The sequence below is a fragment of the Cygnus atratus genome, chromosome 16, assembly GCF_013377495.2.
Source record: "Cygnus atratus isolate AKBS03 ecotype Queensland, Australia chromosome 16, CAtr_DNAZoo_HiC_assembly, whole genome shotgun sequence".
In the NCBI taxonomy this organism is placed as follows: domain Eukaryota; kingdom Metazoa; phylum Chordata; class Aves; order Anseriformes; family Anatidae; genus Cygnus; species Cygnus atratus.
Genome location: NC_066377.1, coordinates 9,810,639 through 9,828,700, shown reverse-complemented (window position 1 = coordinate 9,828,700; position 18,062 = coordinate 9,810,639). Strand labels below are relative to the sequence as shown.

The 18,062-nt window shown below is 36.4% G+C and overlaps 2 protein-coding genes across 2 annotated transcripts in view; one reads left to right on the top strand and one right to left on the bottom strand.

Moving 5' to 3' along the window:
* The window catches only part of ZMYND8 (zinc finger MYND-type containing 8), an 80,691-nt gene extending 79,731 nt beyond the window's left edge, over positions 1-960 (bottom strand). Inside the window, exon 1 of the mRNA XM_035548088.2 lies at positions 147-960. The gene's annotated coding sequence lies outside the window, so the exon portion shown is untranslated. The remainder of the gene's footprint in view (positions 1-146) is intronic.
* Positions 365-17,565, top strand: LOC118248796 (translocating chain-associated membrane protein 1-like). The gene is made up of 11 exons (XM_035548095.2): positions 365-497; positions 5,690-5,750; positions 7,272-7,390; positions 7,823-7,939; positions 8,032-8,090; positions 8,866-8,950; positions 9,252-9,322; positions 9,409-9,513; positions 11,021-11,164; positions 11,914-12,072; positions 13,759-17,565. The coding sequence occupies exons 1-11, from the start codon at positions 378-380 to the stop codon at positions 13,760-13,762; spliced, it is 1,044 nt and encodes a 347-aa protein (XP_035403988.1). The 5' UTR covers positions 365-377; the 3' UTR covers positions 13,763-17,565.
* The last annotated feature ends 497 nt before the right edge of the window (positions 17,566-18,062 follow it).

The following is an 18,062-nucleotide window of genomic DNA, read 5'->3' as shown; positions in this document are numbered from 1 at the left end:
TTCCTCAGCCTCGTGAAGAAAACCGCGTGCGCCATGCGCCTCACAAACTCGGGAGCCCCCTCACCCCCCAGCCGCTCCCGCCTCCCGCGTAAGCCCCACCCATGCGCGTATCAGATTGGTAAGAGCCCTTGTCACTCATTCCTCACCCGTCTCCAGCCGCGAGCGCCCAACCGCCTCACGAAGCTTCACCCCCTTAAAAACCGCTCTTCCAAGTCGCCTAACCATTAGCTTTCACCGCCGCCACTCGTGGTTGCCTTCATCTTGATTGGTTAAAACTGAGGAGGGGGTGGGCCCATGGGGCTGGATGTGTTTACCGTGTGTGAGGTGAAGGCGGTTGGGCGGGAGTCGCCGCACCCCTCAGTGGGGCCGCGGGCGCGATGGGGCTCCGCAGGAAGGGCAGGAGCCCGCCGGTGCTCAGCCCTGAGTTCGTCCTCCAGAACCACGCGGACGCCGCGTCCTACCTGGCCGTGGGCATCCTGCTGGGGCTGATGTTCGAGGTACCGGGCGGGGCGAGGTGGCCGCTGGCCGCTGAGGGGAGCGGCGCCTGGTCCCGGTCCTGCTGTGAGGCAGCCGCTTTGGGGTGCCCGCCTCAGAGCCTCCTCTGTGCTTCAGCCCTGCGGCTGGGGGCCTCTGCCCCGCTCCTCCGGCACCGTCTGCCTTTCCCCTCATCCATGTAGGGTTTTGATCACGGTTCCTCTTCGCCCTGACGCCCAGCTCCGTGCACCCGGACCGGGCGCCCTCAGCTCCCCCTCAGTTCTCCGGTGCCTTCTTTGCCAGCTCCTATTCGTACTTCTCAGCCCTTCTGCTGGCTGCTCTCTTATTTTCTTTCTTGTCTAGTTTTCTTTCACATCTGCACCTTGATTCCTAACAGCTTCCCATAAGCTCCTTTCTATTCAGTTCCGTTATGAGGAAAAATGCCCCTCACACAGAAAGCAAAGTCACTGTATGTCTCTTTGTTGTGACTGTTTCGAACTTTTTTCCCCCCTCTTCAAACGTCCACGTGGTAAAACAGGAACACTATTGTACAGAGGGTTTCAGACCACCAGTTTTTGTTATAAGTATGCTTAATCAGGTGGTGATTAAAAACTACTAGTCACACTTTTGCATTGCCGCTCCATATACTGCTGTATTTGGCATCTTTTTCTCACTTCTGTGATAGAACTCTTCAGTGTGTGCTACTGAGTAAACATGTTACGGTAGTGTTGAGTAAGGGCTTGGTAAATAGAGGTTGAAGTGAATAAACAAATACTACACTGAGTTATTTCAACATATTCAGCCAGTTGGGTAAGATTTTAGTTCAGAACTATCTGATTTATAATTACTGTTAAATTCGGACAGAAAAGAGTTACATGCAGTTGCTCACTTTTTTGAGAAAGCAATTGTGATGTACAGATAATTCCCTTCTAGATGGGGACAAACTGATGTTGAGGTATAATAAGTTTTGTTATCTATGGAGGAATATGGTATAGAAGTTTATATATGAAATGCAGAACTCAGTCTTGGGGTACAAAAAAACAAATTGCTAGGAGCTTAACAACTTGGGTGATAAAGGCTTTGAGAACAGAAGTAAATGCCAGCACATGGGATAATGTAAACCCTGTTTGGGATCCCAAAAGGAACTTTTTATGTATCTTGATATGTGTTACTTCTAAAATGGTATTGCCCTGTGTCTTTCTACTGTTAAAACAAAAATGTTTTTTTTTTTTTTTGAGTTCAGTCTCAGAATTCCATTTGTTAGCTCAGGCTTTGTATATGATGCAGAGGTCGTATTCCTGTAACTCTACAGGTGTTTGGAGGGACTCTGCAGCTACCACAGGGTCAGCATCGTTATTCTGATGAAGGTGGCTTCTTTTAAAGGAAGAAGAGGGAGTTAATATTAGTTACACCCAAGTATAATTAGTAAACTGTTTGAGAGTTATACTGAATAGGAATTAAAGTTCAACGTTCTGCAGACTATATTCAAGGGTGGCTTGTGGTGTGTTTTTATAGTGTGTGTTTGAATATACTTACCGTATAATTTAAACGTGCATCTACGTTTTGATGCAGAAATACTCTGTGGATTGAGACAGCTTTCAGGTGCTATGCAAGGAACAGTGGTGCTATGTAACAGGTGATAAATACTCATGTTGCTATAATCTATGTAAAAAAACCTATACATCCTTTCATTCTATGACCAGATTTTTCTGTATTAGATCTCTGCCTTATACAGAACAAAACTATAAATAAATACGAGAGTTATGTGAATTAAATCTATATTTCATTTGTTCACTGTGGAGGTTTTAGACCATTTTTATAATCTGTAATTCAGTCTCTGCCAAACAAACAAAACTACTGATATTCTTCCAGTATTTTTTGGTGACATTTATCATGTTTCTATATTGAGCGCTTCATAAGTGTTACTGGACTTGCCTTCACAGCTGCTATTTCTATTTTCTTTTGGTCTTGATTTCCTCTCTGTATTAAAGAGAAATTATTTTTAACTTTTAAGTTTGAAGCACTGAAGGGCTACTTTTTTTTTTGTCTTTTTAATCAATGCTTTTCACTGCATTTTATGCTTTCTGTGATTTCAGCTGCAACTGTCAATAACAGACGTCCAAACCTAACCTGTGGTACCTCGGGGTTATACAGTAATAAGTCAAAGAAAGTGTAAATGAGACTTTTCACAGTTGACTAACTATTGAATGATCTGCTCAGGCTTGCATAGTACTATGGTAAATACAGGGTTTTCTTTTCAAGATGGCTATTGCTCATATTTTTAAGACCATATAAGAAAACAATAAGTATGTTAAAGTTAGAAATGAGCATTGGAATGCTATAAATTGAATTATAAGAATTTCTTTAAAGGAAAACTCTTATACTTAAGACTGTTTATCCACCTTAATTGTGCTTCCCCATACCTTAACTTTGCTGATTATAATGAGGTCTAAAGATGTGTGTAAGGAGATCCGCTCTGATTATAACATGCTGAAAAGTGGCAGTTAAAAAACAACAGGTAAAATAGTAAAGTTTTTATTTTCTCCTCTGAGAACCTTTATAGTCTTTTATGTGCCCAATACTGCTCCTTTTCCTGAGAACAGGGTGGCGCTTGTCTTCTAAAGAAACCTTTCTTTTAGTTCTTCTTAAGCCTCTAATATCTTTTCAGAAGAAGCTTCATGTGATTTTTTTCCTCCTTTTAGAAAAATTTACATCATCCTTATATCCACGGCTGTCTTACCACAGAATACCACTTAATTGGGCTCCCATACTTCCAGTAGAGTAGAACATCTGTAGTGTCATGTTGTATGCTTCATGGACAAATGGACAAGCTAACCTGCTGGGCTCGAGCAAAGATGCTTACTACCCTCTTCTCACAAAGAGCATTTAGAAAAAGAGAAAGCTTATTCATAGGAGAGCTAACTTCCTGGTATGCCTTTGGGATATGATCATAATACTTGAGTGGATTCCACTGAAGGAAGCATATGATTTCGGTTCTTTTTAGAGTGAAATAAGATTGCAGTGAACATGCAGGGTAACAGGAATTATGTTAATGAAGTAAATATGAAGAGGGTATTTTGTAAAATGTGAAGTACAAGCTTAACAGTTAGATTTGTAAGCTATGCACCCATTTACTTTATAGATTGCTCCTTTTCTTCTCTTTGCCATTTGAGCTGCTCTGGATTCTGTAATAAGGCTTTTCTCACAGCCTGCAGTCATCCACAGTCTCAGAAGGCAGCACAGCAGAGCCACAACCATTGACCACTTCGCTGTTGTCATTTTGGCATGTACAATGAGAGGGAAGAGGCATGGTCCCGAATTAAGGAATCTGGCAGAAGTTGCACAGTGCTGTCAAAACGCCTCTCTGCAAGGGAGGGTGTTGCTGTGGGTCCTGGGTGATGACTTACTGAAAGCAAATGGTTCAGTTTTAGCTTGGTGCTGGTGACATCAATCCCTATGTAACAACCTATGTTTTCCCTGTCTTTCCAGGAGAATTGTCAATGGATTTGTCATGCTCTCATTCCATGCACACTTTAAGCTGGTGAAGCTCTCGCTGTTCGTTCTCACCACTGAGCACATGAAAGAACTTTCGCAGCTGAGCAGCACAGCATGTTAGGAAATACATCTGTGTTATAATTAGTAGGGTTTTCTCCTTCCTCTTGTTTGGCTGGGTCTGTTTTACTTTCCTGTCCAGTTCACCACATCACTACTTTTGATAGTGCAAATGGACAGAGACAAGAAGCAACTGGCAGACAAGAAAAAGGCAAGATCGCTCCTTTTGATGGTAGTGCTGTCTCACATGAGGTTAAATCGTTCTTGGGACTGTAGTGTCTGATGGTCAATTTTGTATGCCAGAAAAAATGTTATTTTTTCTTTCCTTAATGAGAATTCATTTCAAAAGCACTCTTGAGGATTATGACTCCTCTACTGTTTAATTTCATGGGTGCTGTGTACTGAAGTGATACGCCATTTCCCCCTTTGTTACAGAGGATCTGTTGCGTTTTTGTGCCACTTGTTTGCTTTGTAGCTGGTTAAATGGATGCTTGTTTTATGTACTCCTGGATGTTCTTAGTTATACTTTGAAATAGTAGACTGTGTAACACCTGGTGAAAATAGCTTTCTTTTTTTTTGTTTAATTCACATTTGTGAAGATTAGTTTAAGAGAAAATGTAACAGATACAAGAATGTATTCTTTTGCCTCACATCATTTTTCAGATGAAGCCTGTTGCCGTTCTCTGATTTATAACCTAGATAACTGACTGCTTGCAGGTGTAAAAAATGTATTCACTATGGCGGTGTCGGATATAATTCTGAATTGCGTTCTTTGCACCAAAGGAACCAGTTGTTTGTTTCCCCTTCCACTTACATCTCTGTTATAGTTTATCACTTTATCAGTTAGATCAATACAGCTGTTTTTGAAGTTGTGCAAGCCAGATAATGAAATGTTTTCAGTTAACTAAGCAAACATTTACCTATTACCACTCAGTTGTAGAGTCATACAGTAATCCAGATTATAAACAGTTCCATTGCCATAGCTAAGGGCTACATATACTACAGGATGGAAATAGGAAGACATTATCAGGAACTGGGGATGGCTGAAAGCATTGGGTGTAGGTTTTTTGGTTGTTGTTGGTTTTTTTTTTGAATAGTCTTGCCACCAGAGGAAAAAGTAATGTAAAAATATACCATTGGTTACTGTTGATCTTATTTCTAAAATCAATCTTACTTGTTTTTTTTCTTGCTTGATTTATCAGACAAAAATTCATAGGTGAGTCTTACAGTTCTACTGTGATGTTTTGAATACTCAATTTGTTTATACAGAGGCTTAGCCAGTATATCGCTTTTTTGAATATCTTGCAAGGTTGTGTGAAACTTTCCATCTAGATTAATTTAGAGTCTTAACTTTTGAAATAAATAAAAGCCATTTACACTTTTAAACACTTTAAAATGTTATTTAGTAGAACAGTGAGTAATTTGATCCTTAGCTAAAAGGACATAATTCAAGTCCTGACCCTACTCAGCAAATGTTGAAGGATTTGCAACAAGGTGAACCTCTCCATTTGAAAGAGATGAATAACACTTCGGGGACCTTGCTGATTTAAATCAAAAGTGGAAGAACATTTGTTGATGGCATAATCTTCTACTTTTGGCTGTTGTATAGTCCAGTTTATTTGAAAAATCTGATAGCTTTTTCTTGTTTCTTTTGAAATTCCAGGTCACAGCCAAGTACGTCATCATCTTTATTACTGTGCAGTACAATGTCACCTGTACCATTGGTGAGATTAAATCAAATCTATTTTGTTTCTATGTAATGAAAGAGCTCAACTGTTAAAAGTTACTTTTTTTTTCCCCTTCTCTTAAAACTTCACTTTTATAATACAAATATTTTACTGATATTTGAGCAGCATCAGGTAGAAATCTCCTATAGCAGAGACCAAGGTAAAATCCATTTGCGGATATAAAGATGCTTGTGATGTGACCTCTTCATAGTGTTTGGTGTGTGAGTGTGTATAGATGTGTACAATTGTGTGATCAGGTTTTAAAAGATCTAGATGAGTTTTGCACCAGGAATTTTTGAGGTTTTGACTCAGGAATATATTACTAGTGAATGTCTCTTTTGAAAAATAGTGCAGGCAGAAGTGGCATTTGATATGCAATTACTTGTTCATTGATTATATCACAGGCTGTTTTCAAACATGGAAATGGGACATTTCACACTTAGAATTCTGCAAATGTACTGTGTGTTAGGACCTGTGCCATTCCTGTTATGGGAAGCAGTTAATTGCTTTCTTGACACCCTCTGGCCTAGTATCCTTTAGAAAAAATGTTTGGCCATATTTCTGTTGTTTTTTATTTGTCAAAGGGTAGTCTTAAGGATAGTTAGACCAAAAAAAAAAAAGTTTTAAAATTTCTTGATGTTTATGAAAAGTGGCAGCTGAAACATCCAACTCATTGCCCTCTCTTAGGCAAAAGCAGAGGATTGTAAATGGTAGATACGTTAGCCTGCAAATCAGGATGAGTGTGGTTCTTCAGCAGTTGAAGTGCAAGTTATTTCTTTTCTGTTGTCTCATAGATGCGTGAAGAAAGGTGGAGCTGTTGGAAGGGGTGTTTGTAGGCCAAAGGAGAGACATCCCTACAAAATAAGCCTTCTTCAGGCCTACTGCTCCTTCTACGTGCTTTTTAAATTGAATTTCATGTATATTTTCTCCTACACTTAAACATTGTAAATGCAAACACTTGAAGTATTTGTGACAATAGTAATATTCTTTTTTTTATAGCAATTTTGTTTTTGATTTATAGGAACATATTATTAGTTCTGTAAAAGTAAAATTACTTTGCAAATATGCAGCATCTCTTTAAAAAGAGATAGAAGTTGCTTGTTATTTACCAATGTGTCAAATGACTGTAGATGCTATCCTCACTATGTAGTTTTTTTTTCTACGTGTAGTCATGAGTCTTAAAAGCGAATCTCATCAGTTCTCTACTAAAATGTAGACTGTAGGATGTTTTGTTTTTTTGTTTTGATGGTCTGGATGAAAAAAATGTATTGAGGATATAGCTCAGTGTCTGCTGCTCTCAATAGTTCATTCCTGGTTTATAATTATATCACTGTATTGAAGGAAAAGAGGATGTAGGTCATTTGAATCAGGCTTAAAAAGTAATTTTCAAAACCAGAAAGTAACTGGTCTCTTGTATCAATTTACTGTAACTTCCAAGAACAGTGGTCACTGCTGCCTTTTCTTGGTTGCAGAGTATTTCTTCATAAGAATGTAAAAAATACACTTTTTCTTTTTCAGATGACAAGAGTGAATGTGTTTATTTTTATGAATATGGTCCTAAAGACATTGCTACAATCTTCTTCTACATGCTCATAGCTATTATTCTGCATGCTGTAATCCAGGACTACATATTAGATGTAAGTTTATTATTGGGGTGTAGTTCCCTGTTTTAAATGTTATTTTTAGCCATCAGTTGCTAACAGTTTTTCTGTTTTTCCATCTATTGTTAAATGGTTGTGGAATATCTTCACGTGTAGATCATTTGAACCACAGAAGCTCAAATGTTTTCTGTGTGCAAATAGATTTGAAGCATTTATCAATATGATTGATTATAGGAAAAAAATGTTTGAACATATCTGAACATTTTCTGTGTGAACTTTACTTTAGTGGCAAATCTTAGTAAAGTAAATTGGTGTATAAAGCGCAGATCAAGGTTTCGAATAGTGGGAGCTATGCATTTTGGTTAAGGAATGGGAGATCTGGGAATTAAGAAATTAAGAGGGAACGCTAACTCCATAATAGTTGCTTGTTTTAGAAATTAAATGTATTGTTCATCTTTTTGTTTCTAGAAAATTAATAGACGTCTGCATTTGTCAAAAACAAAGCACAGCAAGTTCAATGAATCAGGACAGCTAGCATTTTTCTACTTATTTTCATTTGTATGGGGAGCCAGTATTTTGAATGCAGTAAGTAAGTCACTCTATTTGATATTTTTATTTAAAAAAAAATAGACTTGAAGTATTAAGAAGGTCCTTAAATCAATGGCCTTTTTCTTTAGGAAGAATTCATGGTGAACCCAACATTACTGTGGAAAGATTATCCTCATTCTCGTATGCTGTAAGTATTCTATTTTCAGTTTGAAAACCTGGTGCTTCTACTCACTGGATATTTCCCTGCCCAAAATTTTAGGGACTGCTGATAAGGTAGTGACGTTGGTACTTGGTAAGAATGACAGTTAAGTGAAAATCTTTTCTTTTGTTTGAAAATTGATGGCTGTTTTATCCAAAGGTAATTTTTGATAATTTAAAAATCTGAGATATTTGCATGTATTCTTACCTTTACCTTTAAATTAACTGTGGTAGCTGACAAAGTGAAACTCTTTGCAAAATGGGACCTATAATAGGACTGCTGAACTGTTTTACACTGAAGAAATGTATATTTGTGAGTGGGTTAATAGACAGGACTTATAACTTAATTGATTTTTAATTATTATTAAGATGACTTACAGAACTCATGTTTGTCACCTTTTTTCTTCTTCATCTTATCTGTTTCCTGGCAAGGGTGGTAGAAGGAAGGGGGATCGTACTAATTTTTAGAAAGTGAGTTCTACTGCTCACATGATACACTGTTTCTGGTTTTTAGGGTCTTTTTTTCTTTCTTTCTTACTGTCTCAAAAGGTGATTGAGAACTTGCTATCAAGAAGTTTATGAACGCTAATTCAAAAAAACTGTCATCACAGGTTTGTTTTGTATTTGCAGTTCCCATGATTTGGGAATCATAAAGTATAATGAGTCAGAATGATGTATTTTAAGATAACGAATTAAAATTTAACTCATATTAAAAGATGGTGAGTTTTCAAGCTTTCGTTTTCTTCATCTGAATTATTGTTTAGTTTTCAGGTAAAATTCTTCTATATTTGCCAGATAGCCTATTGGCTTCATGCACTGTCAGAACTATACTTCCAGAAGATCCGAAAGGTATGGAGAGAAGTCATCGGTACAGTTAATTAAATATATATTCCTTTCAAATTATTCATATTAATATTTATTTATATTGCTTGTATTTGTATATTCAGTTATTTAGATACCATTTATGTATTTTATTTGCTTGCATTCCTAGGTAACTTGTATAGGCATTCTGTAGTTTCAGATTCAGGTGTTCTTTCCAGACACTTGCACAGTAGTATGAAAAATAATCAAACTTAATGAATTATGTGCTTTTTCTTTGGATAATATAGTGAAACCATAACAGCACTTATTATAATTTCTCCAATTTTAGGAAGATATTCCAAGGCAGCTATGTTATATTTGCCTTTACATTGCTCATATCTCTGGTGCCTATATATTGAAGTAAGTATTTACATGTTCATTTTCAATCAATGTATCTATTTTCTTCATACTTAAATTAAAAAATATATAATGTTTCTGTTTTATAGTTTGCAGCATTTGGGGCTAATTCTGATGGTACCTCACTATTTAGTGGAACTCATGTTCCATGCTTCACGTCTTTTCTACTTCAGTGATGAAAACAAGCAAAAAGGGTAAATCTTTCATGTATTAATTAAAATTCAGAACTTTGGGTACTAATTGCATATAAATGGATTTCAACGTATGTAAAAGTACTTAGGTAGCAAGTCTCTTGTTCTATGTCTAATGTTACCTGCTTTGAATTCCAAAAGAAGTCATCATAATTACATAGTCATAGAAGCAAATATACCACCTCATAATCATCATTGTAAGAGTTTGCTTAAGCTTTTTGTTAAAGTCCCATATGAGATATATATTGGCTTCTGCTTCTATATGATGCCAGTTTACTTACGTGTCCATAAATACTTGTATGTAGGGATGACTTAAAAAAAAAAAAAAAAAAAAAATTGATAATAAAAGCAACATTCCCTGTAAATTTTTGTAGGTCTTTCTCCTTTATAGTTAAGGTGCAAAAGGGAAGTAACTGTACAACATAGGAGGTGGTGTCTGAAAATCCGTAGCTGATAAGGTGTTCTCAATTATATATCTCTTGAGTAGGGTTCCTAACTATTCTGAGAATAATGGGTATGAAAGTAATGCATTTGAGAAAGAAATGATATGTAGAAGAGAGATACGTAACGGAAGCATGCTAAGAAGGATAGGGTATGTTTTGCCATTTGAATGCAAGAAATTTTGGAGGTTCCAATTTGAAAAAACAAAAAACAAAACAAACAGCATTGTTCCATTTATGTGTTCTTGCTTCATATTCTTCCATTTTCTGCCCAGCTGAAAGGTGTTACCATAAACACCTTGCTTTCTTTCATGCAATCCATTATGTATAAGCAGCCTCCTTTGAGGTAGTGTAGTGCTGCTTCCCTTTCTGGTCTTCTCACCAGACCTATTCGTGTCATTCCTTAAAACCAACATTTTAAATAGGCGTGCTGAATGTTCTTTTCAGAAAATCCGTGTTTATGAATGCATATAGGGGAAGTGGGAGAGCTAATTTTTCATTTGTATATCCTATTTAATTGTGAGGTTTTTGGAGGTAGGAGGTTACCTGCTTTACATTATATAACATCCAAAAGCATGAAGGCTAAATATACTGATTAGGAGAAAAATCTTTTCCTGTCTGATAATTCTAATGATTAAATAAGCAACTGTGTCGTCCCGTCCCATCCCCGCCTCCCCCGATAGTGCCTTTTTAATCCATTTAATTCATCAGTCATTTGATATTAACTATTATTCCAAATAAATCTTTATGTAATGGCAGTAATAATACTGATTTTTATACATTTATTTTTATCATTTTAATAGCACTCTCTTACTCAGGGTTCTTTTGTCACATCGTAGAGCAGAAAGTTGCCCCTATTCACCAGTGAAAGCTCATTTTCTGCATTTAACACCTTGAAGCAGGACTGAATGTTTTGCAAGTCATTTTTTCTGTAATTATTGGGCCTTTCTGTAGGCTTTTTCTGTTGTTACTGAGAGGAGTTTAATGAAAAGCTCTTTGTATGTTTGAGTTTACTGAAAAGAAATGGGCTAAACTGGGAAAGCAGATTAATTTCATTATTTTGTTTTCAGATTTACCATCTGGGCTTTACTTTTCGTAATGGTGCGTCTTTTGACCCTAACTTTATCCGTCCTTACGTTTGGATTTGGTCTGGCCAGAGTAGAGAATCCAGGTTTTTCCATAGCAGACGGAAACTTCAACGTACTCAGTGTGAGGTATAACAAGGCTAGTAGACATCAATTAATGCTTGTGTAATGTGACATTTCAAAATATCTTTTAATAAAACAGTCCAAGAGGACAGTGTGTTTTGAAGAAATTCCCTGTTTGACACCTTTCCTTTATATTATTTAAGGAAAGGGGAATTTTACGCTCTTCTCTATCTTTTTTTTTTACAGTAGTAGTAGAACAGGATGTGTGTGAAAGAAGGAAGAGGTGTCTTCTTTTTTAACTGAATTGTTTATTTACTTCTATGTCTATTGTGGACATAGTATCATTTGGAAATAATAATACCTGTATTTTAAAAATATTTTTGTACTTGTTCATTTTGAAATTTTATTACTTTTTCATCATGAGCTCATCACTTTAATGCTCACCTTATAAATCAATGCTTGCAATCTAGTATGCGGGAGGGATTTCGAATCTCTATGATTTTTCATTCATAGATTGAAGCCCTTTCTGGCAAGCAGTCACACATTTTCCTATTGGCTGTTGAAAGCTATGGTCATAGCTCCTTGGTAAACATGATTGCTTTTATCAGTATGCTTTCATACAGTGCTCATTCATTTCTTGTGTGATGCACTTTATCTTGAGTAAAGCCTTCTGATATATCTGTTTTCTGTGGTATGAAGATCTAAATTGTTTTAATAGTAGACTTTTGGGGAAAAAAATAAGGACAGGTTTACAGTCTATTAATGAATAACCAAAGCTTTTATCTAACTGTCTCTAAAATCTTTAATTTCATTAGGATTAGCTGCCTGGGTGCTGTTTGTTTAACGCAGGCCTGGATGATGTGGAAATTTATAAATTTTCAGCTGAAGAAATGGAGAGAGCATATTAAGAAGCAAATTCCAAAGAAGAAAATATCAAACACGAAGAACAAACTGACAAAAAAGGAACTAAACAGGTCAGTGGCATAACATTTTAAGTTCTTTCTAGACCAAATGGTTTGATACAAGATGCATCATCTTCTTTTCTTTTCATAAAGAGCAAAAGCATCTATCTCTTGATGTGTAGAGAATATACACAACATGATAGCTTCGTCAGGAGTTAGGACATGTTCTCTAATTGGCAACAGGACAGCACTCAGAGTGCTAACTATATTTAGTGTTAACCTTGGGTGATCTTCATGATTAGTGTTATTCATTGAAGACTATTTTAATCTAAATGCAAGGAATAGTTCATGAAACTGGGCTTAATGTGTATTTTTTTCTCTTTAAAAACTTTCCAATGCTTCAAAAATTGTTTAACTTAATGAGAAGAGTCTCATCTGAAATCCCTACTATATCTTATATATTCTATTAGTTTCAGATCATTAAAATTAAATTTGTTTGCTTGTTCTTCTATGTAGAGATGTATTATGTAAAGAACATCAAACCCCCTGAAAAAGAACTCCAAAGGAACATCCCAGTAACTGGCAAAGGACAAATGAAAAAGTCTTTTAATAAATGACATTATATGACTTTCAAATCCCTGTATTATATCATATCAATTAAGCGTTATGAACATTGTGAAATTTCATACCGTTTATACGCTACTTTGTTCCATCTGTACTGTTGCACCTTTTCTTCATGTCATGGCCTGATCTTCTTCAGTGACAGAGTAAAGTGACAGAGAAAGCTGTTAAGTGTGAAGTGGCAAGCTGTCTAGGATAGCACTTTCCTTACTGGCAGAAGAATGCTGTATAAAGAAAAAATCTGAAGGAATCAGTAAGATTGGTACAAGAAATAATGAAAAAAAACCAAAACTGTTAAACTAAGGCATCATAGAAGAGATGTTGATTAATACTTATTAGTAATTACTCAAAATATAAAAATAGTCAATTGTCTAAATAGTGACAATAATCAACTGTCACTCTATAGAGAGCTTACCAGTGGGCCCCAACAAGTTTCTATGCTGATGGTATTCATAAACAAATTGGCAAGGTAACAAAACCTATCAATGAAACAAAACTGTTCAGATTCCTGACAGCAGTGTGATCTTGCAAACATGGAATATGTTAAAAACAAACGAGCAAAACAACAATGACAAACTAAATTCATAATCTACAATGCATTTCCTAAACTTCTAAGCTTCTCAAAGTAATACATATTATGGAGGGAGGGAAAATGAAATGTAATTTATGTATACACAACAATAGACTTCAGAGTAGCGTTAATGTCTCAAGAAAGATCTTCGTAATACTTTTTCTGTAAATATCATGTCAATGATTTGTTGCAGTCAACACTTTACAATGGTCTAAATGCAGCTTAGACTTTAGGAAGTTGCCAAAGATCCCCTGGAATCTGAGATGTTATGTTGGTAGGGCTACTCTTTATTTGCCATATTTTTAATATTCCTCTTGAAGCATCTGCTACTTCTCACTGCTGGAGATAGGAGACTAGACTTAGAAGCAACTTCTGTCTGATTTCCTGTTCTTACTAACTTCATACAGTCAAAGTTCTAGAACATTTTAGATACCTAACTTGAAGTTAATTTCAACTGAAACAAATACTTGATTTTTTTTCCCCTGGTCTAATTGCTGTGTTTTTCATGTGAAGCCAAGTTGTATTTCTGCTTACTGTATTTTAATTTTCTTTATCTAAAATTACAGCTAACGTTGTCAATGGAGCAGCAAAGCTAGAAGATGGAGCATCACCAAGAATAAGAAAATCAAAACCAGTATGAGATACAAGCTAGTATCAGAAGATGTTTGACAGAAGACTGTGAGTTAAAGAATTGACCTTGCAAAGCTATAATTTGGATGTCTCATTATTTAAATGGACACTATCAGGTTATATTTTTACAATATTTTTGTTAATAACCCTAACTTTATGATAGGATTCTCTTGGATCTAGTTTATCCCAGTAGTCATATTTAAACTCACTTACCTTTAACAATAAAAATGGACAGATCAGTTTGAACTTCTGACTCTGTGATCAGAAATTAGTACATTTCTGTAATATTTTTATTACAGATATTTCATGAGGCTGTCTAAATCTTAGTTGTCTGGTTTTATGTATTTATAAAATCTGAAGTCTGTACCAGAAAGTTCTTACCATATTTGTTTACCCTGTGTCTCCCTGAGAGTTATTTTCTTTATTGCACTCCTCTTACATGGAGTAAGAGGAATGTCTAGAAGCTATATAGCAAAAATATACAGAAAAATGCAAAAATGTTTTATAACTAATTTCCCTTCAAAGATTACAGATTTAGAGTGCAAATTCTGGCAGGACATCGCTAATCTTCCAGTATAAAGATGTGGACTGTCTTTAGTAAAGATGCAGATTGTCTCAATTGGCAGAAATGGTAGATTGCCTGTTGAATTTTTGCTGTGGATTATACCCTTTTGTAGGAGGAGGGGAAAAGGAGGGGGAAATAAAAAGTAGCCAGTTAATATCTACTGTATTTTAGTCCTTTGGAAGTTTTGTCTTTCAATTAAAAATATTTCTAAAAAGTTAATATTTTACGCTTGCAATCACATGCCAATTTTTTTCCTCAACTGTTTTATTTTCCTTTAGTTTGTAACAGCCACTTCTTAAACTTGAGTCTAGTACTGTTCAGGGAGGCGTTCAAACAGTATTGCAATGAATGCTACACCAAGCATAACCTAAAGGCCTTTTTTTCTTTCTTAGTCTCTAGATAATCATTTATTTTAGTCTCTGACTCAAGGTTTTTTGTTTGTGAAGGTATTAGTTTGCTCCTTATGTGAACACTTTATTTAGATGTGGTTTTAATATTAATATGCTTATATTAAAAGGAATTATTTAACTGTAGAGAGATTAATGGTATTTTTGTAAGTAACTCTCTTAGGTCTGATGTTGATACCTTAATGTTGGATAAGTTTCAGGAATACACTTTCTTATTTGCCATAACCTTCTCCCTGTGTGAATAAATTGTAGGAATATTAGATTATTCACATAAGCCTATACATTTCTACTAAAAATGCGTACCATGGAACCAGACTACATTTGCTGATATTTTTAATGGACTTAGGTAGTAGTGAATGCCTTGTTCAGTGAAAGTATTACCTCCTGAGCAGTTTGAATGAGGTTCCCCTAGCCTTCAAGTATTTCTCAGCGTGCTGCTCAAAAGACTGTTTTCTTTAAAGTATCCTGCAACTGCATGCCTGCAGTTCTTGTTGATTTCAGTGTGTTTATACCTAAGTTAGCAAACTTTCCAAGTGAATCCAGAGGGGGGTTTAGGCTCCAGTATCCATTCCTAGGCACATGAAACTAAACAACTCGGAACATTAAAGTCTTTTTTGGCAAGTGTTACCAGAAAGTATGTTACTAATACTACCACTTGAATAAACTGATAACACTCTTGAATGTTCTTAATCCACTCACAACGCTCATGATGGCCATATATTGTATATTAAAGACTGTAATTTTTTATTTAAAGTATTGTTGTAGAAATACTAGTGCAAAGTCTCAGAGGGGATTTTCAAAAGTCTTAGAAACACAGGTCCTAAGTGCCATGAAACAGACAAGTCAGCCTATGCTTAAGGTCTAGGCTAAAGACTATGCAATATGTTGGGGTGTGTGTTGGGGGGTTGTTTTGTTTTTTCACAGCTTTATCAGTGTGCTTTTTCTTCCTCCAGAGAACTATGAATGTCACAGAGTAACGATCAAATTAGATGTTAACTTGTTCCTGTTTCAACCGTGTAGCCTTTGCTGAAGTTGCATAAAATCTGTTAGCACAGATGTTGAGGCATGTTCCCTAGTGGCGTGATGTTATGATGAATGATCCTGTTAAGTATTTTTAACATTTAAGGCATTAATTTATGTAAATCTTAAGACTTTCAGAGCAATTGTATGTAGTATTTTGTAACAATCTAATTGTAAACTTTATAGGGTAGAGGTCCTCTGCATAGTCACATGTGTGCACATCAAAATGTAAAATACTACCATTCATCTGCTTTGGAAAACCAAAATTATATTCTCTTACTTCTAACCTTCCTTTCCTCTCAGTGAGTATCTAAGATTTTTTTGTTGTTGTTTTAAAGATAAAACAGCATCTTTTAGTGCAGAAACTCTTACATTACAAATTTGCATTTCTGGTTTTGAACAGTATGATAGGAATGAATAGATTGTCTTGATTTTGGGGAAAAAAGTGAAAAGAAAAATTCTTAAGCTGATATATTTTACATCCTATTCTTACAAAGGTTTTGAGTTGACCACCTGAAGCAGAATAGTTTGAAGGCTGTTGTTGTGGTTTAGCCCGGCTGGCAGCTAAACACCACACAGCCGTTCGCTCACCCTCCCCCCTCCCTCTCCGGGATGGGGGAGAGAAATGGGAAAGTGAAGCCTGTGAGTTGAGATAAAGACAGTTTATTAAGACAGGAAAAATAATAACAATAATAATAATAATAGTATTAATAATAATAATGTGTACGAAATAAGTGATGCACAATGCAATTGCTCACCACCCGTTGACCGATGCCCAGCCTATCCCCGAGCAGCCGGCCCCCCCACCCCGGCTAGCCACCCCTATATATTGTTCAGCATGACGTCAAATGGTATGGAATACCCCTTTGGCCAGTTTGAGTCAGCTGTCCTGGGTCTGTCCCCTCCCAGCTCCTGCTGCACCCCCAGCCTGCTCGCTAGCAGGACAGAGCGAGAAGCTGAAAAGTCCTTGGCTTGGTGTAAGCACTGCTCCACAACAATTAAAACATCAGCGTGTTATCAGCGCTCTTCTCATCCTAATCCAAAACATAGCACCCTGCCAGCTACTAGGAGGAAAATTAACTCTGTCCTAACTGAAACCAGGACAGCTGTATAGTGGCATAGGGATTTGGATGATGGTGTTACTCTTGCCTGCTCCTGTTTAAAAGTCTACTAAAAACTAATTATTCTGAGTAAGTTCTAAACATGCAGGATGTTGTCTTGGAGCTAGAGTTAGCAAATTCTGAAAACATGAGAATTTCTAAATGCTCAGTGTTTTGGAATGCTGTGTGACTATATAAATTGTTTCATTATGTTGTAGATAAGTGAATTGGGAAGACGAAAGCAATGTTTCGTCTGTATTTGTTTCTCAGTATTAGAATGGGTTGCTACATCTACTTAAATTGAAAGCACACTTGTACTGCCTTTCTTAAACCATCTGAATGTTGACTTTCACCACAGAAGGTTCTAGTAGTTAGAGAAATGTGTGGAAGAGCACTGATATATTGTAAAGTATAAAATTTTAGGTGTTTAGCTTTAAGTGTCAGTAGCTGGCACTCACTTTATGAACTTACTGACCAGAAACAACAGAGTAAAGTTTACAAACAATATCATTCTAACACTTCTGTTTGATGCTGTTACAATTATCTCCTAAAATGTAGAGTTACTCTACCTTGAAACCAACGGTGTACTGTGGGTTATATTGAATGTGTGTCTGTCTGATTGCAACAAATACACTGGCTTGTTTTTAATTCTACTTAAGCTGTATTTTCATTTCAGTTAATTTCTCTGTGTTTTTTTTCTGGGTAACCAAATTGAGTGTTGAAATGTGTGGTTTTTAATGCAATATGAATACCTGAATTCAGGCAAACATAGAATCATTAAGGTTGGAAAAGACCTTCAAGATCATCTGGTCCAACCACCCCCTACCACCAATGTCTCTCACTAAACCCATGTCCCTAAGCACCACGTCTAACCTTTCCTTGAACACCCCCAGGGATGGTGACTCCACCACTTTCCCTGGGCAACCCATTCCAATGCCTGACTGCTCTTCCTGAGAAAAAATTTCTCCTAACTTCCAACCAAAACCTCCTCTGGCGCAACTTGGGGCCATTCCCTCTAGTCCTATCACTAGTTGCCTGTGAAAAGAGGTTGACCCCCAGCTCCCCACAGTTTCCTTTTATAATTTCATCAGTCATTGTATAAGCTAAAATTATACTTTAGTGAGAGCTTACTTAAAAAAAAAAAAAAA